The sequence below is a fragment of the Quercus suber genome, unplaced genomic scaffold (genome assembly GCF_002906115.3).
Source record: "Quercus suber isolate HL8 unplaced genomic scaffold, Cork oak 2.0 scaffold_18, whole genome shotgun sequence".
In the NCBI taxonomy this organism is placed as follows: domain Eukaryota; kingdom Viridiplantae; phylum Streptophyta; class Magnoliopsida; order Fagales; family Fagaceae; genus Quercus; species Quercus suber.
In genome coordinates, this window is record NW_027069483.1 from 1,841,499 (window position 1) to 1,866,501 (window position 25,003).

At 33.5% G+C, this 25,003-nt stretch overlaps 3 protein-coding genes across 3 annotated transcripts; all 3 read right to left on the reverse strand.

Moving 5' to 3' along the window:
• Nucleotides 1-64: 64 nt before the first annotated feature.
• LOC112010832 (ABC transporter B family member 29, chloroplastic) lies at nucleotides 65-6,012 on the reverse strand. Its single transcript, XM_065760899.1, is given in 11 exon segments — nucleotides 65-741; nucleotides 1,101-1,230; nucleotides 1,463-1,649; nucleotides 2,261-2,350; nucleotides 2,466-2,525; nucleotides 2,528-2,681; nucleotides 3,618-3,701; nucleotides 4,040-4,306; nucleotides 4,529-4,636; nucleotides 4,728-4,814; nucleotides 5,226-6,012. Coding segments are annotated over 11 exon segments (1,956 nt in total). The 5' UTR covers nucleotides 5,865-6,012; the 3' UTR covers nucleotides 65-591.
• A 6,627-nt stretch (nucleotides 6,013-12,639) lies between these two features.
• On the reverse strand, nucleotides 12,640-14,207 carry LOC112010822 (uncharacterized). Its single transcript, XM_024043188.2, has 2 exons — nucleotides 13,953-14,207; nucleotides 12,640-12,853 (listed from the first exon to the last, which is right to left on the reverse strand). Exons 1-2 carry the CDS (start codon nucleotides 14,094-14,096, stop codon nucleotides 12,704-12,706), a joined length of 294 nt encoding a protein of 97 aa, XP_023898956.1. The 5' UTR covers nucleotides 14,097-14,207; the 3' UTR covers nucleotides 12,640-12,703.
• A 2,185-nt stretch (nucleotides 14,208-16,392) lies between these two features.
• LOC112010831 (signal recognition particle subunit SRP54, chloroplastic) lies at nucleotides 16,393-22,665 on the reverse strand. Its single transcript, XM_024043203.2, has 15 exons — nucleotides 22,321-22,665; nucleotides 22,064-22,205; nucleotides 21,360-21,427; nucleotides 21,166-21,267; nucleotides 20,426-20,578; nucleotides 20,228-20,305; nucleotides 19,963-20,088; nucleotides 19,737-19,839; nucleotides 19,464-19,564; nucleotides 18,428-18,565; nucleotides 18,200-18,343; nucleotides 17,857-17,932; nucleotides 17,585-17,670; nucleotides 17,302-17,427; nucleotides 16,393-16,889 (listed from the first exon to the last, which is right to left on the reverse strand). The coding sequence occupies exons 1-15, from the start codon at nucleotides 22,501-22,503 to the stop codon at nucleotides 16,782-16,784; spliced, it is 1,734 nt and encodes a 577-aa protein (XP_023898971.2). The 5' UTR covers nucleotides 22,504-22,665; the 3' UTR covers nucleotides 16,393-16,781.
• Between the last annotated feature and the right edge of the window lie 2,338 nt (nucleotides 22,666-25,003).

The window sequence follows — 25,003 nt, forward strand, 5'->3', positions numbered from 1 at the left end:
CAAAAGCAGTTTATGTTATGGGTTTTGCAAAGTTTTGTTTTGGCTAAATTACAAGTTTCACAGATTTATATTAAAACTTGTCACCGGAATTCATTTTATCAAACAATTCAAATGACATTATACATCGGAATTACAATAGTGAAGGTTTTTTTTTTTTTTTTTTCACTCAGCACTGTATGACTCAATAACATTGTTTGCTCTCTTTTAAAAGGATAACCAGAGTCGAATCCCCCATCATGGTTGTTGCAACTTGTAACCATAAAATTTTTTTTTTAAAAAAAAGGTAGAATTATACTACAAGGGAACATAACACATAACTACAAGAAAAATATACAAGTGAACCGGAGATTGCCGATGTTTTTTTTTTTTTGGAGAAATTGCCGATGTTAAAACTTAAAGGATTGGATTTGTTCATCTCAAACAGGCACTTGCTCTATTCTGCAACCATCTGTAGACATGCTTCTTTCTTAGGATGAATACATAGAGCATCACAGCCACCATGAAGCTCATCAGGATTGTTACTTTCACTCTGCTTCCTATGAGGCTATGACCCATTTATTAACTGTCAGTCCATAACCTTTTGCACTGTTCTCAGATCACAAGCCCAGTCGATAACACCTTGTCATGGTGACTACCACCCAAAAGCGTTGAGCGATTTAGCTCCTCTAGCTTCCCATCATCCAAAAGGAATACTCGCTTAGCCATCAAAACTGTTTCCATGCGGTGTGCAATGACCAGTACCTATAAACATACAAGCACAGTATTCAATCCATCATTAAAAATTAAAAAAAAAAGTGTATTTTTGCGTCTCTGCATTACAACAAGGGAAAAAATTGCATAGATCATCACACAAGATGGCAGTGCATGTTGAAAAACAAACCAGTAAAGGAAATTCTTATAGGCAGGAGCTAGTCCACATTTGTGGATTAGCAGATGACAATACTTCATTACATTATGGAATATTCTTTATCAATGCTCAAGCAAACGGATTCCAAGCCATAACAATACTTCATTACAGTATAAAAAACTCGACTCTTTACCTAACCCTAACTAAAATGCATACATAAGTTAGAGCTAATAGAATGAGTAATTGTCCTTACAGTATGATTTTCCATTATGCGCTCCATAGCTTGTCTCACCAATAACTCAGACCTACTATCTAAAGCAGAAGTTGCTTCATCCAGTATCAATATAGAGGAATTCTGATAGAGTGCCCTTGCAAGTGCTAGTCTGCATTAATGAGGAAGCCTATAGTTAATAATCCACAACGTTTTGCAAAGAACATTAGCTAGACACAGGAAATTAATAGTTACATTAATCAAATCAAAAATCAATTTCATTGGACAGAAACAGTAAAGTTGGATTTTCATTTCAAGGTTTTGCCTAGTAATCATATTAACATTACCAACAACAATTATATTTGATGTTATATCAGAATCAGAGTTCAGATTTAAAGCCTCGCCTCTGCTTTTGGCCTCCACTCAAAATCGAGCCCCTTGGTCCAATATTAGTTTTGTACCCTTCTGGAAGTTTTCTGATAAATTCATCAGCATTTGCCGTTTGTGCTGCATGCTCAACGCTATCCATGTCAATTTTTGACAACAGATCCTTATAGCCAATGTTTTCAGCAACCGTTCCTGAAAAAGTGTCTAACACAAAACAAATATTATCATGATAAACCATTTGAACACAATTCCCAAAATTACCATGATTCCATATTTACAATTACAAGTCCCTGATGCATTTCTACAACATATTGATAAAACCCAGCCAAAAGATACCCTTAAAATGGAGCTTTGGACCATGCTTTTTAGGTAAACATAACATACTAATTCCCTACAAAACAAACTATTTTTCAACTAAGGATCTGGCCAGGTGTATGCCAGTTGTACCTTAGTCCACAGCAATTGGCACATCAAAGTTATATGGATACATAAAAAACAGCAAATCAAACAACCTCCAGAACTTACAAAAATAAAATAATAATAAAATCTTTTCAGGTACAAGCTAGTGTCCATTTGGATTGAGGGGGAGGGAGGGAGAGTGGAAGGGAGTAGAGTAGAGTTGGCTGAAAATAAACTAATTTTTGGCCAATTTTACTCTACTCTACTCCCCTTCTCTCCCTCAATCCAAACAGACCATTAGGTCAACTTATGCATCATGAGGTTGAGTAAGACGTCATACTTTTGAGGACATTCAGTGAAGCTCCTATAGGTCTTCTACCTTTTCCATCCAAAAAAATGAGGGTATCTTTAGTAACTTACTATATCCTGAGGAACCAGGCTGACATGTCTCCTCAAACTATCCAACCGGATGTCTTGTATGTTATGGTTATCAATAAGTATGCAACCTGTGTGCAAAGAACAGGTACAAATTCTCAATTAGAAAGAAAAATTAACTTCTCTAAGTGCAAAAATGAATGGTATAAGTTGAGCAATTTGCTGTAGTTCAAAAGAAAGACAAACCAGATAAAGGATCATAAAGCCGGAGAAGCAATTTTACAAGGGTCGTCTTTCCTCCACCAGAGGGCCAACAAGAGCTATGGTCTCTCCAGCTTGGACATGGAGATTCAATCCATTCAAAACAAAGGGCATATTTTCCCCATATCTAAATGAGATATCGCAAAATTTCACCTCTCCTATGATATTGTACAAGTCAATGGCATCTGATTTCTCAATGACCTGTATTCAAGAATATATTAATTTATGAACTCTCCATTTTTTTTTTTTTAATTTATTTATCAACATAACAAAAATCACAATATTATCTAAATAAGAGAACAGAGATATTCGTCCAGATATTATAATATGAACAAAAGAAATGTTGTTGTCAGTCATTACAAATATTCAATAACATAATTCATTAATTGATATATAACTCCATAGTTCTTAGGCACTAAAATGGATAGCATGCTATAATAGTTTTCAAAGATAACAAATTATATAGCACCAAAAGGCATTACAACCCCGTATTAATTGTCACTTAAAACATTGCACTAGGAAGCTATCACATGCAAAGATGTATAAATGACAGAGTTACACGACCCAAAAAATTCCAGCAGGTGCACCAAAATAAATGGTGATTATTGGCACAGAAGAGATCGCTACCAAAACTTATTATTCTGAGGAAAAGGCTATCGTTTTTATTCTGAATGCTCAACTTCTAAATTTTCTCAATTCTGAAGCATGAAGATGTATTCTCTTTTCTTAAACGTTTCTAACTTTGTGTGTGTGTGTGTGTGTGTGTGTGGAGAGAGAGAGAGAGAGAGTCTCGACCACAGATTGTCAATGACAATATTCCCCAAGGAACCTTTGCCTAAATTAGTGCCAAGAAAAATAAGGGATCGGCTAGACATGAATGTAAATGCAGACTGCATAAATAAGGCATCTAATCAAGGTTTAACAGATAAAGTAATAAACACAAACAGTAAGCTGCTATCATTACAGGTAAACAAGAAGGTTGATGTTTCCTAACAAACTTCTAAGAATTATTATTTAACAATGATCTCATTCTCTCCTTTTTGGAAATGTTTTCTTAATAATTCATAAAGTGTGATCCTCAATATTAAAATAAAAATTAACAAGAAAAAAAAAGGCTAAAATTACAGATAGATGTACCTTAGACTTGAACCTCATCAACTCAAACAGGCGTTCAATAGCTGGTTCTCCTTGCTTCAACTCATTGTATGCCTTTCCCACACCCTGCATGATGCTTTATATTCAGAGTGATAACTTATGTCAGCTCCTCAATGGCTGAGGCATAATAATAAAAGAATGAATAGCAAAATGGCTCTGTCTATTTTTTCTCCTGAGAGAGAGAGAGAGAGAGAGGAAACAGAGAAGAAGCAAGCAAGAGACCTTTGAACTACCTTTTTTTTTTTTTTTTTTTTGTATATGGAACAAGCTAAAGTTACTGGTAGAATGTAATGAAATTCGTGAAAGTTCATGACAGTTTTAAAAACATTAAAAAGGACTGACCCATGAAACAAACAAGCAAAAAAAAGAGAGGGAAAAAATATATTATCAGCATATAGTACTACCTGAATTGGCTCAACTAAAAAAACCAATGACATTACGAATGAAACCATGCTACAGCCATCAAAAGAACCGCTTGAAACCACCAGTGAGCCAACACATAATATAAATAATGCTCCAAAATATATAATCTGTGTCATCTGAGGTATGAATGCTTTCATTTTCTTCTTCTTCAAATGTTCACATAAATCAGTGTGAGCAAGCCTTTGAAACCGGGCACTCTCACACGGCTCTGAGTTGCTTGCTTTCACAAATAGAATCGCTGGAAGGGCCTAAAACACGTATAAGTTATACGATATCATTAAATCCATGCATTCAAGCATGAAGAAAGCTTACAGTAGATAAACACAAAAGAGAGATAAAGGCCTTTTCAAGGATTTTGACAGGTTATCATGAGTCATCAAAAGACGAGAGTAATAAGAAACCCAACCAAAGTGACATCCAAAACACAAGTTTAAGCAGAGGAGATTTTAAGTAAAAGGAACAGAAGGTACCTCATTTAGATAGGCTGAGAGGGAAGCAATGCTCAATTGTGCCCTCTTGGATATCTTTCTAAGTTTCTCACCAAGATAGGCAATGGTAAGAGCCATACATGGAATTACCTATAATTGCACCACACAAACCCTTAATCAAAGTACACAACCAGCAACCACCAAAATATTTTCAACGAAATACTCCTAATTTGTTCCTCACCATAGCTGAAATCAAAGAGAGAGCTGGACTGATCATTAACATCTGCGCTGCCATTGCAGACAATTGCAAAGTACTGGGTACAATGGTCTGCAATACAAAAAGCAAGCACACACATAATGTTTACTAACTCCATACAAGTGACTACCACCTAAGACCTTGAAAATTCAATAACTACGTCGTCAATACATATTGTCTTTTAAATCATAATAAAACATCATTAAGTCATTAACTACTCAAATTAGCTATTTAAATTATTGATGATCTGACAAATTCCAATTCTCTCATTTCACAATAAATGGATGAGATTCTGAGAACTGGGTTCTTTTGTAGGAGTTCAAAAGAGCGTTTTTAAAATTCAAAACTCTGTTTTGCAACCAGAACTCCTCGTAGCTCTTTTACATACACTCATTTTAAACTCAAAACACAGTTTTTCAAACAGCTTATACAAACACTGAGTGATCATATTCATTTCCCAATAAATTAATACAACAAACTCACATTGAGAATAGCATAGATTGTATCGGCCACATCGGCGGCCTCAGCAGTGACCCGATACGCGATATCTCCAGACGAAACAGCACCTGAAGATTCAAAAAACGCAAGGTCCCTCTGCAGGACCCGGTCGAAAACATGGAGCCTAATTCGAAACCCGGCGTTCAAAGCAGCGTCCCACAGGAACGCTTGCTGCCAGTAACTGGCGACGAATCGGACCAACAGCAAAGCCCCCAAGACCAAACCCTGGTCTCTCAACTTGAGGGCGGTGGTGGCGGTGGTGGTGGCGGTGACGGTGGAGGAGAATTGGGAGAGCTTGGGGACGAGCTTGGAGAGGGAGAAGACGGAGACGAGGCTGCAGAGCCAGCCGAAGAAGATGGGTCTGCGTTGGGAGAGGAGGTAAGGTTTGAGGGAATTGAGGGTTTTGGAGAGAGAGGGATTGGGTTTTTCGGGAGTGGGGTCTGAAGGGAGTTGCTGCTGTGTGGAGTTCAGTGGTTTGAAGGTGGAGGAGTTTTTGGGAGGGAGGAGTGGTGGAATTGGGGGAGTGGAGAAGGGACAGTGGTTTTGTTTGTGTTTGTGTCTGTGTTTGAGTTTGAGGAGTTTAGAGGGTGGTGGAGATGGCGGGTTCAGAAGGAAGAGAGACATTCTGTTATTTTTAGAGGGAGATGGAGACTACCATTTAACTTAAACTAATTGAAACTCGGGTCCGGCTTGTATCCCGTTGAAGTTTCCACTGGTTGGATTGTGGACACGTGTCCACTCTTGGACACGTGTCCGAATCCAGACATGTCCTGTAAAAATTTCTCCTGGACACAAGCCCCTCCCTTGAAACTCGAACAAACTTGAGTTCTAAAAAGAATCTATATAATTAAATAAATTTGCTCTCGTGCTCTCCACGAAAATTTTTTCTTAAAAAGTACTATTTAGCAAATTTTGCAAGAAGATGAATGACATTTTTAGAGGGAAAGCTGATTCTCAAAAAAAAAAAAAAAAAATTTTTTTAAGAAATAGTTTTTAAGCTATGATTATTCATTATCATAAGACACACCAATGATTTTTTGGTATCGTTAAGAGACAAACTTAGATCTCTTATTCGATAATAAAAAACTTTAATAATTAAGCTAAAAAAAACCCACAGCTACATTCGACAACACTAAAATTTTGGGCTAATATTAAACATATATAAAATATTTTAAAAATAACCAATTTGGTCCATAAACTATGTGCTATGCTAACTATTTTACCCCTATTTTTTATGAATTAGAGGGAAAAAGGTTCTTTAAGTTTTGTAATTTGGTCAGGACTTTTTTCAGGTAGATAAAAGAGTTCGAGGGTAAAAGCGTGTAAATGGTTGGATCTTGGAACTTAAAAATGTCCTACGTATGGGCTGTTCAGTTAGTTTTATTTTGAAAAGGACGCGAGTCTTCTCTTTTTTTCTTTTTTCTTTTTAATAAATAGTAATATTTATTAGAACACACATGAAAATAATAACAGTGTTTTAAATTGGGTTTATAATATATTACATAATCAAAATACAACTACAAGATGACCTAACATTATTACTTATAATATAGAAGATTATATGTTCAAGTTTCATTCTCAAAAAAAAAAAAATATATATATATATATATATGTTCGAGTTTGATTCAATTTATTGGTCGACTAATCTAGAGCTTGTTCACAAACCACTTAATTATTTCTTTCCCATTATGTGATAAAACCGTTACAAATATATAAATTTTTACTATGAATAGATTATATTGACTTATTTTACAAACTTATACAATTTAATTTCAAATTTATATAAGCGTATTTTTAGAATTTTTTTTTTTTTAGAATACTAAGTACTTTTAATATACGCACACAAGGAGAGGGGATAAGGTTTTTTTAAAGATACCTATAGTGGTGTATATCCAAAAGGGTCTAACTTTATTTTTAGAATAATATACATATAAAGATGTAATATTATATATAGTTAGATCAAGCCTTATGTTAATGACCTTATTTATGAACATATTATTATGTTTGATCTTGAATTATTTAATAGTCAAGCCTAAATTTGGTTTGCTTGATAAACAAACGAACGAAAATAAGTTTTTTCTTCACCTGAGTTTGAGTTGTTCATAACTAACTTGGTTCATTTATAGCCCTAGACTTCAATAAATCTGATTTGTTACAAAGACTACAAGTGGCACAATGGTTTATAGAGAATTTTAAAATGTTCAGAAGCATGGGACTCTTTTTAAAGATATGATTAGCATTTGGATTACGGCATTTTCTTTATAATAATTAATCTTTATATCTGATCAAGAAGCATAATTCAAACCCAAGTCCCTTATTCAAGGACAAAAAAAAAAAAAATTACACCGTCTCCTTGAGTTAATTAGAACTCACAAAATGATGGGATTTGAATTTTTTCATTCTGTTATCAAAATAATACTCTTTTTTTTTTTTTTTTTTTGAAATTACACTCTTAACTAAAACAAGAAAAATCAATATTAGAAATTTCCTAACTGATAACTTTGTGTAAGATTTGTGTGCCTTGTTGTCAGTCCATAAATCATCACTTCCTCTAAACAATAGGTCAAGCTGGAATATTATTCTCTCTATATTTTTTGAGAGAATTTCAACCTATAGTGTCCGCTCCTGATGATAACTCTTTATCATCAGACCAAGACACCAATCAGTTTTTGATGTGGGTGGAGATTAAACCTAAGATCTCTTATACAACCATTAGAGACTTTATCAGTTGAACTAACTGAAATCCGCATTATTATTCTTTCTCTCTTAATTTTTGCTTGCTTTGGAAATTGTTGAATAACTAGGTTTCACATTAGTTAGTTAGTAGTATTATTCTTTTGCCCTCTTAATTGAATAATTAAGCAATTTGCTTCTTTTGGAAATTGTTATTAAGCAGTTTGCTTCTTTTGTTTGTTTGATCATTATGTTAAATGAACAATACAATACAATACAAGGCGGGTGCCTTTTAAGATAGTCCATTGTGAAATGTATTTGTTCATTATGTTAATCTAGTATGTAGCCCATGTTTATGTACGGAGTCACGGATACAATTAAAAATAATTACTGTGGGGGAAAAGGGGGCCAGGCCCAAGTTAATGGGCCGAATGCCCACGAGAGGACTGTTTCACATCCGAAAAGAGGGATGCGGAAAAGACAAGGCCCAGCTAGGAGTGGAATCCTCTTGATGAAGGATCATCGCTGTCCGAGGAGGATATCTCTAGTCCGAGGAGGACATCTCCTGTCCGAGGAAGATGTTTTGCTCTGATATGATATCGGAGACTAATTGAGTAGGGGAAAAGCCCGAATGACTGTCCGAGGACTCCACCTGATCAAGATAATCTCAAAGCATATTCAGGAACGATAAGGATGGGGAAATATCTGAGGGAAAGGCTGCTGCCACCGTATTCAATGCATTGCAACAGCTTTTCTGGCCGCATTTATGTGGAGAAGACCTCTGAACAGTGCATCCCAACCTACCGCCACTCACACAGAGATGAAAAGAAGCTGCTTGACGTGACAGGTACTTGAACAAGTTCATGGATGGGGAGCACGTGGACGATGGAGATGAGGGTAAGAGTGACTATATAATAGAGGGGAGCACCTGTCAATTGGACCCCGGAAGAAGGGGGGGAGAAAAGAGAGAGAAGGGAAACAAGAGAGTGATTAAAACTATCAATGTATACAAACTGATGAATGCACTGTTGAAATGGTTATGATCCATTGTTATTAATCCCTTACTAATTCTAGTTCTTTGACCCATACTCTACAAATTAATTGTCTTTGGGTTTACGTAAAGAATTTGAACCCTACAATTACAATTATATAATTTTGTAGGGTTAAGGGCCCAAATTGTATATTGGGCCTTGGCCAAGATCATAGTAGCCTGAGAACAAATAAATGATGTTGGATGAGTCAAGCTTAGAATCTAATGAGTGAGACATGAATGGGAGGTTGGTCCGAGAAGGAACGTCTCCTTGGATAGGTTAAGCACGGCTTAAATGTGTATCCTAAAGTTCAGGGTAACCTTCCAGGAAGCTCCAGTGATAAGGGCGTGTATCTCAAGTGTACCAGAAGACTGAGAGCTCATAAATATCTTAAGAAAAGCTACTACCACAGCATTAAATACTCTGCAACTAACTTTCTAGTCGCATTTATGTAAAGAATACCCATAAACAGTGATGTCTTAGCCTTCCCAACTCATAAAGGGCCAGGGAAGGTGTCCAATGGGACAACCACTCGAGTAGTGGTTTAGACGATCAACAAGTGTAGGATCAAGATCATCAAAAGGTGATATATAATGTAAAAGGCCCTCAATGGAGGGGGGATTGAGAAAATTCATAAGAAAAAACACTGTAACAGTTGGAATTATATTTGTAACCTTTTTCAATCAATATAGAATGGAACAGACCTCCTCGGATTGGTCCGAGAATAAATTTACTAAGAGAATTTTTGTCCATCTTTGCTTGATTATCTTTTAAATCCATTATAACCAGTGTCCAACTCATTTGGGCCTAGTTTCTAACCCACTCTCTACAAATTTATTGTTCTGAACTCATTGGGCCAAGATTCCTTCATATTTTGGGCTTGGGCTCAAAAACATGTCCTTACAAGATTAAATTATATTTTTTTAAAAAGATGATCAAATTATACATCATATTAGCTTATATTTTTTTTTAAACCATAGATTTCTAAAATATGTAATGATTTCTCATTATATATATGATTTAAAATTTAATTGATTTTAGATATTTCGGTTTTTGCACCCAATAATTCACTTGCCAAAAAAATAAAAAACTTAGATGAACACGTGGCAAAAAATTGGACTCCAATTGAAATCTAATTGAATTTGGACTCTTCAATTTTTACACACAATAATTCACTTAACACAAAATTAATAATTAAATGAGACACGTGACGCAAAATTGAGAATCTAATTAAAATCTTACTGGGTTTTCTCTCTAATTTTTGTCTATTAATATATATATATATATATAGATTGTAGATAGCTGGATATCAATCAGTATGTTGAGATTTTCTTTATTTAGGTTTTTACTCAAAAGTATCAATTCATTGATTTAACCAATGAAATAAATGCATATATTAATTATATCTAGTTGTGCATTAATTATTTATACTAAATGAATTTAGATAATTATTTTATAAATTTTATATAAGAAACTATTTTTTATTTGCAATAATAATAATAATAATAATTGATTTAAAATATATGGTATTCCTCCTCGTGCTTAGATGTTTTGACAACAATATTTTTGAATTCACCCAAATTAATCTTAATTATTTAGATTTTCTAACTCCTTTTTGTGACATGTAATATATATACACACACACATACACACTTTTGTTTTCTTATATTATTTTTTTAAATGGTGCATTAAATATTTAATTATAATAAAATTTTTGATGTTATTTTTCTAAGATTTTATATGAGAAATCATAGATTTGAAATACAGTATTCTTTCTCAAAATTAGTCGATTTCAAACAAAAATTGAAACAAAGCCTGAAAAATCAAAAAATAATTTTAATAACATAGCATCAAAAATGCAATAAAAAATAAAAAATAGAAAGATTTTTACATTTTTATTTTATCGAAACGATATTTGCATTATTGAGTAGGTATGAAATCCTATCTATATCATGCAATTTTCAAAATTTTAAACACATATGGTATGATCAAATTATTATTCCACTTTTATTGTCTTTTTATTTTATCTATAAAACAAAACACTAAATGTTACAATTTATTACAAGAAAATTATTGAAATATTGGAGGAAACTAATAAGAAGTTTGTGATTTACAATAGTTCTAAAGTTGTACACTTTGTTCACTCATTTGTTTGAATCCAACATAAATCTAGAAATGTTTAATTAGAATACTCTGTGCTTATATTTAAGCACATTAGAGCATTAGCAGTAATGGAGCTAAAAACGCTAAAAAGCTATATAACTATTTTATCTCCACTAAAACACAAAAAATGCTCTCATAGCAATGGATGCAAAGCTAAAATTTTTTAGCTTCAAGCTTCCATATGAAGCTATTTTTGGCTTTGTATGGAAGGTGAAGCTAAAAGTAAGAAATATTATTTTAATTCCTACCTCTATTAAAATAATACTTTTTTTTCTTTTATTCTTTTTCGTTTTGCTCATTCTGACTGTTGTGCTCTCCTCTCATTCCCACCCTCTCTACTCAAATCATCATACTCTCAAAATCTCACCTCTTTGTCTCATCGCCGCCAGCACAACTCCAGCATGTTAACCTGGATCCTCTAACCCAAATCACTAGAACTCCTCCCTTCTCGAACGGCTCAAGTCGCTATCGGTTCTGTATCGGTCCGACTCGGCCACTCCAAAACCCGAAACTGACACAGACAAATGGGTAGACAAAATTTCGGATCCAAGTCATGACTGTTTGGTGATAAGGAGCAAGTCCCACAAGGTTGGTGGTGTCGTGGTTTGTCACCGATCTTCATCTTCATGTGGATCTTCATCTTCATCGCCGATCTGTTCTGGGTTTGGTGGTGGTTTGATTTTTTTTTTTTTACCATGGGTTGTGGTTGTCACATAGAGGTTGTTGCTGGTGGAGTGGTGGTGGAGGTGGATGTGGCTGGCGGAAAGGTTTTTGTGGTGGTTGTTCTTGGTTGGCAGTGGTTGTGGATGGTGCCATTAATCGGTTTGTGGTGTTTTTTTAGTGGGATGTATTATTTTATTGTAGTAGATATATTATTTTATTATGATATTTATATTATTTTATTGTGTTGAAAACTAAAATAAATTCACTGTTGCTAGATGTTTGGTAAAATGAGTAAGTAAAATAGATAAAATAACTTTTTGTAATGCTAAATAGCAAAATTTTTAGCTTCACTATTGCTAATGCCCTTAGTAAGAATTTTTTGAAACGGTAAAAAACATGTGAGTAGGTTTCAATTTGCCTATATTCATTTGGCAATAAACTTGTTACTGCTCAACTTGTTTATGCTCCTACAACAAACTTAATGAATTTGAATAGCAATAAAAATTTTACACAAATTAATAAGAATTATATGTACGTTGTGCACCAACCTGTCCGAACGTGTGGCTTTTTTGGTATCATTTATGCAAGGTTTGTGAGTTTTTTCTAGTAAAACTCATCGGTGAAACAATTTATATCAATGAGTTTCTTTATTGTATGGGTGTGATTCGATTTCAAGTCCCTTATTCTTTCGTATTGAATACAATATTTCCTTCCATTATTATTTAATGTAGGTCAAAAAGAAGGTAGCACACTGTTCATGTTTTACAACTTCCATAAAAAAAAAAAATCAAAATGGAAGAAGAAAAGGCCTCATGGCCTTCACAAACGTAAAAGATTGAAAAAAGATTTTTTTTTTTTTTTTTATCCAGTGTCATTTTTATCCAAAACCAACCTAAAAAAATTTGGAACTAAATTTTGTTGTTGTTAAGAGGCTCATTTCTCTCTCAACTTCTTTGTCACGGCAAAGACCACCCCTGCAACAGCCACAATCACGGCCGAGACTAGGATGGTTGTTTTGAGTGTCTGTAATGCATCTTTCTTCTTCTTCTTGTCCTTCTCCTTTTGCTCAACCTCAGCTTGTTGCTTTAACATGAACCATATGCCACTATTAGCAAGATAAGAGTGCCAATATACATTGGCAGATATACTATTATCAAAAGGAATCCAAAATATAACCAAAATATTTTGGTTAGATATGTTTAACTTTCTTTAATCATGGTGTTCAATGTTCATGCCAGGAAGAGATTCACATATCCATGAATAAAAGAACATATATAAACTGGAAAAATTCCAAAATGGGGTTTTATAAATTTATACTATATTTTTTTCTGAAAATTTATACTATATAATAAGGAAAGATATGCAAGAAATATTCTCGAACTCCTATAAGAATTTAAATATATGACATCCATTATCCATACCATAATGAGTTTTTTTTTTTTTTTTGGGAAAATAGTATTTCATTCGTTTCTAACCATATCTTGATGCACAAAAGGCCAAAGAAATCTAGGACATTCTTGCAAATCTAGAATGCATAACAGCTAATGTTATATATGTACAAAATTACAAATATCATATACTGATTCTGACTTCATTTAGCGGCGTTTGGACTCATTTGGAGCTCACTAAATGACAAACTAGGATACATGATATGTTATTATTTGTCTAAAAAATTCAAACCGGTTTGAAAATAATTTACCACTAAATATTTTGAGATTGAGGATTATATTCCCTATAGAGTTAAGAATTTGTAGCTCAAGTAATACCTTTTAAAGGATTCTAAGAAAGATAACGAAAAATATCTCTTGTTTTTTATAAAAATATTTAAGATTCAAATCGTTCAGCTCATTATAACTATCGAATTATTCATTTATAATGCTCCGAATAAAAATATCTTGTATTTCTACCATAAATATTTAGGATTCAAATCTTCATCCCATTTGTAAATATCATATTATTAAATAAATAAAAGAAAAAAAAGAAAAAGAAGAAGAAGAAGAAGAAGCCTATCTTCAATTTCAATTGAAAATCCCATGTGAAATAATCGAGGTGCAAAATCAGGGGTGACAAGATCTCACAACAGAAAAATTAAATAGTTGAAACTTGCAGACTAAGGACTATATGTATGTAATTAATCATAATCATTAAAATCAAAACAAAGCAGAAAACCAAATGCATGTACCTCGATTTCCAACGAGGTAGCCACTTCAGACGATATGGGATCAACTTCAAGACTCTTGTTATTTTGAACACTCAAATCTTTCTCAACGTTGGTTGCTGGAAATGTCAAATCAGAGGTTTCGGTAGCTTTTTCTGGGCTTGCCATTTTTTTGATATGAAAGTTTCGGATTCAGTTTGGGATTTCCTTGTTTCTTTTTTCTATTGGAGAGGAAGTGAGAGGAAAAAGGAGAATTTAGATTGTGAGGTTGGGTTTTTCATACCTGAAGAAAGCAATAGTACTGACACGTGTCAACAGCCCAGATGCTTCAAAGAGGTTATATTTGTATGTGTCACAACGACTCTCTCTACTTTGTTCTTAACTGCCCGGGAAAACTGTCGGAGTAAACTAATTCTGGATTTTACACTGACGAAATTACCCTTTTCAGCTATTGCCATAATCAAATAAAAAAATTTTAAAAAAAGAAAAGAAAAAAGAATTGCCTATAGGCTAAGGTTAGAGTAAGGGACGGAACTATGATTCAAACTTAGGGGGTCAAAGTTCTTTGTTTAAGAATTTTAGAAAGTTAGAATATTAATACTAGAGGTTGACAACGATGCATTATTAGCATTAATTTTTTAATTTTTTTTTTGTATTTTTTTAAAAAATCACTAATAGATATTTATAATCAAAACTTCTGTAAGTCAATTGACACATCTTGATATTTTCAAGACCTGAGATTAGACCAATTCTTTATTCTATCCACATTATAAATTTTAAAAAATATATATATATATATTTATTCTTTTCACATAATTCTATACCTAATAACTTCATAATGCTATATATAAAAGATTCTAAAAAAAAAAAAAATACAAAAACTATAGTTAAAAGTTCAAATCCATGTCTAGTATTACATTAATAAAACAACTAAAATAATGGTTAATCAACATCATGCACTAATATTTAGCGAAAAAAAGGTTGAGACAATCATTGGTGTCTTGATTAAGAAATTTTTTATTTATAATTACTTGGTTAAGGCTAAGGTAGTATAAAGATGTGTGATCTTTTCCTTTAAAAAATTTTCATTTTGAAAAAGTAGTAAAAAAAGAAAAGAAAAAGAGATTTGTTAAACAATCAATCACATGATAATGAATGGTAACTTTGAGTCTTCAACTATGTAAATAATAAAATTTTTCCCATCACTACATTAATTTAGCTAAGGTACAAAGTTTATTACCAATTTACCAATAGACTAACACACACATGTTTTGGTGGCAGATAAGGCACAAAACAGTAGATTGTTGTTTCACACGTGTATTACATTTATGCATGCATGCCAAGTTGCCTACTGTGTCTCAAAGTTAATAAAACATTAAAAATTAATAAAATTCTATCATTCAAAAAAAATAAAAATTTTCCACGAGTTGTGTTAAAGAGCAGCAACTCTTTAAAAAAATAAATTTTTTTTCATGGGTTGAGTTAAAGACACTAACTGATCTAAGTTGCTGGTGACATAGTTGGTGTGTGGATGGAGTTATTAGCAACATAGGAGTTGTTTTTGTGACTATGGGGTGGAGTCATTTGAGAGGGATAAAGAGCTCTCAAATTAGAGGTAAAAATTGGATAAAGATTATTGAATTTTTGTGATTTGTTTTGTTAAGATTTATAATTGATTTGTTATAATTTTTTTTTACTTAGACTGTGTCCAAAGATTTTTTTTATTATCTAAATATGTGAATTGTTTTGTAGATTTTCCTTATTGTCCAGATTTGTAAATTGTCCAAATGTTTAGCTAAATGTTTTTCTTGATATTTTTGGGACAACCAGACAAGAGATGATTTGATAATTTTTTTTTTTTCATTTTTGGTTTCATGGCTCAGACTTGTAAATTGTTTGGGAGAGGGGGCCAAGTATATTAATTTTAGAGCCAAAAGTAAAAATTTTATGCTAACATATATACTAGGGAATTTTTTTTTCAAAGTTCCGTTCCTGGTTAGAGCCTTTGAAGTCATCTTTTTCAATAATTACTTCAAGCATCCTAATATGTAGCATTCCTCTCATAATATTTAAATCTCACAGTCGAATGAAACTTGCACGTAGTAAGAGAGATACTGCATATGCTAGATTTACCGGATATCTTCACACTTATATCTCCAATCAGCAAGCCACATCAATAGGTGAAGAAATTGACAGATGAAATTATCCCAATTAGCAATGGTTGATTACAGATTTTTCTCCCCTTAACAGAAACATTTTAAGAGCATAGAATAGGTTGACTACTGTGAAATTTGTAAACTAAAGTAGTATTATAGTAGACTCTTTGGCTGTTTATCCCATTGAGGACTACTGTTGGTGCAAAGTGCCCTCCCACTGAAATCATTATTAATTTTTGCTTACCACCAGATTTAAATGGTAATGAAATTTTTTTTCTAAACCTAATGACTATTTAGAGACAACTCTATAGGTGAAAACCAGAGATACAGTCACAAACTTTATTGCAGGTTCTCAAGTTGCCAGACCCATATAACACTTTCTAACAGTGATTGAGAAAGAATTTTAATATTTTGACATTTTTTTTATCTCAAGCAATGATGCATTACAAATACACATAACACATCCAACTTGTAAACAAGACATGTTCATGTACATGGTGTTAAGTTACATATAAAGATGCAGGAACATTTGCACAAGTGCCACATTCTTGATGGAAAAGCAATGAATCCGCCCATCTCAGAGAACCTTGAATACTTCACCTACAAAGAGGTTTAGTAGAGACATCTCACCAGAGTAACAAATTGAGAGCCTAAAATCAATTGACCTGAAGTCTCTACCGCAGCACTGTCTTAGTAATTAGTTCCCTGCCCCAAAACCACGAGGACTTGACCTTGTTGAGGCAGCATCTACAAACTTCTTCCTTGAGTCTGATCTCCTCTTCCTCCTTGCAGTACCAGGAGGAGCCTAATACAGATGTAAAACCCAAATCATTAAGTTTGAAATTAAAAGTATACCCCTAACAGCACCAAAGCTGCAAAAGGTCTGTTAGCACCAAAGAATGGCAAGCAAATTTGTTATGTTCCTTGAAACTTCTTTGAGAAAAGAGAGAACTGGTTGAAAGGATCGAGCATTTTATATGATGCTATTGTATATAGAGTATTCTTTAAAATGTTCAAACTTTGTGTAGTTACTTCCAAAAAGGGTATAACCTGCAGCATGCTGTCTGTTAGTTTGTATAAGCAGCACATTTGGTGACACCATGTTGCCTCAATATTTTCATAACAAATGCATAAAGGATGTGGAATTGAATAGTTGATGACATATTGTAACATCAAGTCATATGAATATACTCAAAGAACACAAGCAAATAAGGCACCTTCTGTTCACTTTTTATCGCCTCCTCAAGATTGCTCAGTGCAGGAATGGATCCACCTTCCATTACACCCATCAAATTCTTCATACGAACACGCATTTGGAAGAGTTGTGCAACAAGTTGGTTCACCTAATATTCATGTCATAAATAACATCCCTTAAGTATAGAGCCCTAGTATTAACAAGTAATACAGCCAAAATTTTATAAAACAACAATAGAAAACCCTGCTTTTTGAGGCAAAAACGAAATCACTTTAGCAATCTTACATCAATTGCAACGAACATACCTGCTGCTCTGTTTTCCCAGACTCTTGAGCAACTCTTTTCCGCCTGACAGGAGATTCTGCCAACAATTCTGGCTTCTCTCTCTCCTCTGCAATTAAAATAGACAATTATAAACACAGAAAGGAAAAACTAAACCGACTTCAGTAATTTATATAGGAAGAAAAGAAGGAACGTTGCTACAATCACTGGGGAGTGATACCAGGGGTTAACAAGAGATGCTAGATCAAGTATTATTTATAAAAATACTTTCAAAAAAGCAAAGAGATGAAGAGACCAGGGGTCATTGCTTCAATCATTCCTTCCATTATCTTTAAACTCTTCTCCGCTTCTCGAATTTGTGCAGGAGTAACCTGATTGCACACATATAGGGAAGAAAACTCCACAGTTAAAAACAAATAATAATACTAAAAAAATGACTTGAACTGCCTCAATCATTCCTTCCATTATCTTGTCACACTTACTGCTTCATCATAAAACTGGAAATGGCCACCTGAACTGCCTCAAAATGCTTTTTCAAGCTATTTGTGGAAGAATGCATAATTTGAAGCACCAAAAATGAAAAAAAACTACCCACCAAAAAGACTAAAGAAGAAAAATTGGAAACCAGTCTTTCATACCTTCCCCATACCAGGAATCATTCCTAAAACACGAGTCATGGAACCCATACGTGCAACAGCTCGAGTTTGCTTTAGGAAATCATTGAAGTCAAACTTTGCACTCATTATCTTCTTTTGCAGCTCTTCAGCATCTTCTTGTTTCATCTAGATAGACAATTCAAATCAACAACTCCATCGCAATATTTTTTCCATTCATATAATTAAGAAATGGAATTTCCTAAAACTTACAACTTCTTGTGCCTTCTCCACAAAGGAAAGGACATCCCCCATTCCTAAGATACGTCCTGCCATGCGATCTGGGTAGAAAGGTTCAAGGTCCTCCATACGTTCTCCCCGCCCTACAAGCTTGATTGGCTTTCCTGATACCTGCCACCACCCAACTATAGTAGTTACAAAGATAAACTACAAAATTCTCTGCAGTGAACTTTTTTATAATTAGATAAATAACTTTTTTGCAACAATCTTCAACTACTCAAATATTCAAAGAAGCACAAATGGGATACATAATCTAAAGATATTTTCAAATGGCACGTCAAAATGGTATATACATTCTCAATGAAGCAGTCGATAATGTGAAGTTGTGAAACACAATTTATTGAAAAAAAAATCTTGCTACATTTTGGAAAAGGGCTGCAGAAACCTACCACATAACAACTAAAACTTATGTGAAGCAAGCTTGCATGCACGTGTGCATTCCAAGCATCACTTGATTATGAGTGCATGTGTCAGAGCGTGCGTGTGGAGGGGGGGTGGGGGGAACTGGGGAGGTTGTTGGAGTGCTTATAGGAATTTTCATGAAGTGGGTTGGACAGGTCCAATAATGTAGAGAAAACCAATTTTCAGTTGGATTCAAATTTGATGCATTAAGTTGTAACTTTAAACAAATTGAAGTCTTATTCCATTCTCAGCTAGCCAAACAAAAACTTTCTAAGTCAAATTGTTTTATAATAGCTGGCTAACAGGCTAAGTGCCCTACAGTCATGCCTAAAGACTATAGTCTCATTAAAAAAAATTATATAATCTATAAACAGAACAATCTGCATGGTAAATTATCACAAATTTTTAAAAATAAATATTACATTTGAGAATTTCAAATTATAGAACTAGATTTAAAGGCACCCTAAAATTAACAGATTTATGATATTGCAAACATGACTGATAGATTACAAAGATCAAGGGAAAGAGGGATGGCAAATTCTATATTGAACAAGCAACTCATTTGGACAACATCAAGGATGGAAAACATAAGGATGATAAAGCAAACCTCTTTAACACTCAAAGCTGCTCCACCTCTAGAATCCCCGTCCAGCTTTGTCAAAATGGCTCCTGTAATTCCGATCTCTAGATTGAATGTTGTCACTAAGGCTGTAAATTCCCAAAGAAGAGGGTGAGAGTGAGATTAAACTTTGGAAGTAATTAACTCATTACATCAGAAGCCAAGTTACACACAAAAATAATTACCTAAATTCATACATACCTCCCATATAGACCCTGAAATAATTTCATTTCCCAATGAGTAAAAAGAAAGTATAAGTACCTGCAGCTTCTTGTCCAGTCATTGCATCAACAACAAGCAAAACTTCTGTGGGATTCAATGCCCGCTTCACTTCTTTCAGCTCATCCATCATTCCTTTGTCTATCTGTTCTTTTATAAATGGAACAGATGCCAGCAAAGATCATAAATGAGTAAACCAGCTGACATCATGAACTTTATCTTAGAATTATCTCCAAAATCATTACAAATGACATAGAAGAAGTACTACCTGAAGCCTTCCAGCAGTATCCATTATTACTACATCTATGTTTTTCTTTTTTGCCTCTTCTAAACCTTGCTTGGCTATTTCTGAAGGTTTAACCTCAGTCCCTGCTGCATAAACAGGCACATTCACCTGTTACAAGCTATAACATTATGTAAGAACAAAAAAAATTATCTATCTAATCACAAAATTTAAAAAGAAGAAGAATAAACTATATAAACCCACTCCAAACCTTCATTGACAAACAAGAAACAAAAAAGAGTACCTATACCTGTTCACCCAAAATAACAAGTTGGTCAATAGCAGCCGGTCTGTACACATCTCCAGCAACCAGCATGCAACTCTTCCCCTGTGGTCAATGTTATGTCACAGGTGTCAGCAAGGTTGAGTAACAAACTAGATTAATCTAATCATAACCATTACATACACAACAACTCTACACAGAAAAGGGGAACTTTTGAAAGTAAACCTGTTTCTTAAGATAATAAGCCAATTTTGCACAAACAGTTGTTTTCCCAACTCCTTGTAAACCAGCCAATAATATTACAGTGGGACCAGATTTTGCAAAAACTAGTTCAGATACTTCCCCACCCATCAATTTCACAAGCTCATCACGTACAACCTGCAAGAAACACAAAAGGAATGTTCATAATCAAGTCACCCTTAAATATTCAATAGAGATACTTAGCTTTTTCTTGCGTTCATTTTAAATATATTTCTTCATCATTCAAAATCCATAATAGATTGATTAAATTTACATCTATTGACAAAATACAAGAAAAATTGCTCTAGTTAATTTATGTAGTGCTCCAAAAGAAGCTTTTAGCACTAGATAGGATTGCACCCATGGCAAAACAGGAAAAAATAAAATTGAATAACAACTAAAAAGAGAAAATATGAAAATGAATAACAAATTACTATGTCAACCAGTGATAATAGCCCCTAAAACCTACCACATATGTAAGAACCAAAAGTGCATATAAATCTATCACTTTCTTCATCAATCTTATACAAGCAAACATATCCATTTGAGTCTCAGATGAACAGTAATGCTTGTGCTGGTAAACTGAACTATGTAAAGCACATTGAACATTATTATGCTATTTATGTAACGTTTTCAGATTAATTGAACTCATAAAGACTTATGTAAACTCAATCAATATAGTACATTCTTAGACCATTTAGCTAATAGATTATAGATATCCATACCTTAACCAGTTGCTGATCTGGTTTCACTCCTCGAATCAGCCCAACGCCAACAGCCTGCTCACTGACGGCTTGCACAAACCGTCGTACAACAGGAAGGCTTACCTGTCAACAGAACAGTTAATTAACTACCTTATTTATTATGCATACATCAAAACTCAAACACAACACATACACAAACTCACTCAGACACTCACATCTGCTTCCAAAAGAGCTCTCCTTATATCTCGCATTGGCTCCACTATATTTTCTTTGGTCAAAACCTCTGAAGCAAAGGGAATTCACCCATTACGACAACAAACAAATAATCATCACAACTAAAAAAGCTAAACTGTAATTGATTTATACATAGTTAAAGGCATGTGTAATCAGTAATGCTAGGATCGCAACTTTATTCACATCTTGTTAAGATGGCAAATGTGTAACCAGAGTAACATCATTTTCACACAAACCCACCACTTTCATATGCACAAATAACAACAACCCATATCAGCAGTTATGAAATTTTATGCGTCACTAGACTTATTGACGTGCAATACACCTCTTTTATGTCATAAAATTGCTCTCTTTTTTTTTTAAACAAAAAATTAAAGAGTGAATGTTATGAGTATTACAAATTGTAGTACATAATATATACAAATTGATGTGTCAACATTTAAATGCAAAAACAAAACTGCTCTCATTTGGGTCCGTTTGGACAGACAGTTTGGGATCCCATAACTCTATTTTGCAACTGTAACTCCTTACAGACGATTATTTTAAACCAACAGCCTATACAAACAGACCCAGAGAACAAAAAAGTAATTCAAGGCTTTTTGAGGTAAAAATATTAGTAGTTTTAGTAATTTCCTTGATTAAAATGTGAATAAAAAAAAAAAAAGAACAGTGAAAGGGAGAGAACCTTCTCCTTTGAGCTTATTCCAGGCTGCCTCAAGACCGCTTGTGAGTTGGCCAAACATTTCAGCTCTTACAACCAGACCACGCCTATCTCCCCTTCTCACACTAGTTACACTCTTGGAGTTCACCCAACCCCATACTTCTCTCTGTCCAAAAAAAAAAAGAAAAAAACAAAAGATATGAAGCCATTTTTCTGGGAAAACAAGTTCCTGAAACTGACATGATGAGAATGGAATTGTGCTTTGTTTGTTTTTGACTTACGGAAAACAAGTTCCTGGACGAGAGCGAGGTGGTGGAATTGGTAGTAGAACCGGTCCAAAGCTTACTGCTCGGTGGTTTTCTGGCTTGGTTCTGGCCGCGGGTCAGCGAGGAGAATGAGTGAGAATGAGAAGCTGCGGAGAATTGGCGGGAAGAAGCAACCGTCGAGAACTGTACCGCTTCCATTGCCAGAGTGTGGATTTCGAGCTTCCTCCACTGTCTTCGTGTGTTTGTGTTTGTGTTTTACTTTTATCCACTGAAGAGCGCAGAGATTTCTCTCTGATAATTTTATCTAGTTTGGTAGCTGACTAGACTCGCTAGAGTGTTACGCATACTAGTGTAATTCTTTTGTTTTGCGGCATCAAGAGCCCTCAAAAATGGATCACGAGGATGCTATCAAAACGCACCGGTTCCCAAATCCCATGTCCTAACTCCTCCTTTTATTTTCATTTTTTCTTTAAAACATTAAATCGTGTCAATTAAAATATAAGACTTACCCTCTAATTTTGCTATTAACATGCGAGGCTAGAGACTTTAAAGTGAGTTATCCTTTGAGAGAATTGAACAATGTTATTAAACTAAGAAATTCTTAACAATTTACTATTCTCACTTGATTTGATTGAGGTTTACATCTTGAATTTAAATACATTAGGAATGTTTATAGTACTGGAGTTGAGATCAGGTTATGACTCAATCCTTATCATTTACTATAGTCGTTTCTAGATAGACTTTTCACGTTTTTTTTTTTTTTTTTTTTTTTTTTTTGGGAAAATAGTATTTCATTCGTTTCTAACCATATCTTGATGCACAAAAGGCCAAAGAAATCTAGGACATTCTTGCAAATCTAGAATGCATAACAGCTAATGTTATATATGTACAAAATTACAAATATCATATACTGATTCTGACTTCATTTAGCGGCGTTTGGACTCATTTGGAGCTCACTAAATGACAAACTAGGATACATGATATGTTATTATTTGTCTAAAAAATTCAAACCGGTTTGAAAATAATTTACCACTAAATATTTTGAGATTGAGGATTATATTCCCTATAGAGTTAAGAATTTGTAGCTCAAGTAATACCTTTTAAAGGATTCTAAGAAAGATAACGAAAAATATCTCTTGTTTTTTATAAAAATATTTAAGATTCAAATCGTTCAGCTCATTATAACTATCGAATTATTCATTTATAATGCTCCGAATAAAAATATCTTGTATTTCTACCATAAATATTTAGGATTCAAATCTTCATCCCATTTGTAAATATCATATTATTAAATAAATAAAAGAAAAAAAAGAAAAAGAAGAAGAAGAAGAAGAAGCCTATCTTCAATTTCAATTGAAAATCCCATGTGAAATAATCGAGGTGCAAAATCAGGGGTGACAAGATCTCACAACAGAAAAATTAAATAGTTGAAACTTGCAGACTAAGGACTATATGTATGTAATTAATCATAATCATTAAAATCAAAACAAAGCAGAAAACCAAATGCATGTACCTCGATTTCCAACGAGGTAGCCACTTCAGACGATATGGGATCAACTTCAAGACTCTTGTTATTTTGAACACTCAAATCTTTCTCAACGTTGGTTGCTGGAAATGTCAAATCAGAGGTTTCGGTAGCTTTTTCTGGGCTTGCCATTTTTTTGATATGAAAGTTTCGGATTCAGTTTGGGATTTCCTTGTTTCTTTTTTCTATTGGAGAGGAAGTGAGAGGAAAAAGGAGAATTTAGATTGTGAGGTTGGGTTTTTCATACCTGAAGAAAGCAATAGTACTGACACGTGTCAACAGCCCAGATGCTTCAAAGAGGTTATATTTGTATGTGTCACAACGACTCTCTCTACTTTGTTCTTAACTGCCCGGGAAAACTGTCGGAGTAAACTAATTCTGGATTTTACACTGACGAAATTACCCTTTTCAGCTATTGCCATAATCAAATAAAAAAATTTTAAAAAAAGAAAAGAAAAAAGAATTGCCTATAGGCTAAGGTTAGAGTAAGGGACGGAACTATGATTCAAACTTAGGGGGTCAAAGTTCTTTGTTTAAGAATTTTAGAAAGTTAGAATATTAATACTAGAGGTTGACAACGATGCATTATTAGCATTAATTTTTTAATTTTTTTTTTGTATTTTTTTAAAAAATCACTAATAGATATTTATAATCAAAACTTCTGTAAGTCAATTGACACATCTTGATATTTTCAAGACCTGAGATTAGACCAATTCTTTATTCTATCCACATTATAAATTTTAAAAAATATATATATATATATTTATTCTTTTCACATAATTCTATACCTAATAACTTCATAATGCTATATATAAAAGATTCTAAAAAAAAAAAAAATACAAAAACTATAGTTAAAAGTTCAAATCCATGTCTAGTATTACATTAATAAAACAACTAAAATAATGGTTAATCAACATCATGCACTAATATTTAGCGAAAAAAAGGTTGAGACAATCATTGGTGTCTTGATTAAGAAATTTTTTATTTATAATTACTTGGTTAAGGCTAAGGTAGTATAAAGATGTGTGATCTTTTCCTTTAAAAAATTTTCATTTTGAAAAAGTAGTAAAAAAAGAAAAGAAAAAGAGATTTGTTAAACAATCAATCACATGATAATGAATGGTAACTTTGAGTCTTCAACTATGTAAATAATAAAATTTTTCCCATCACTAC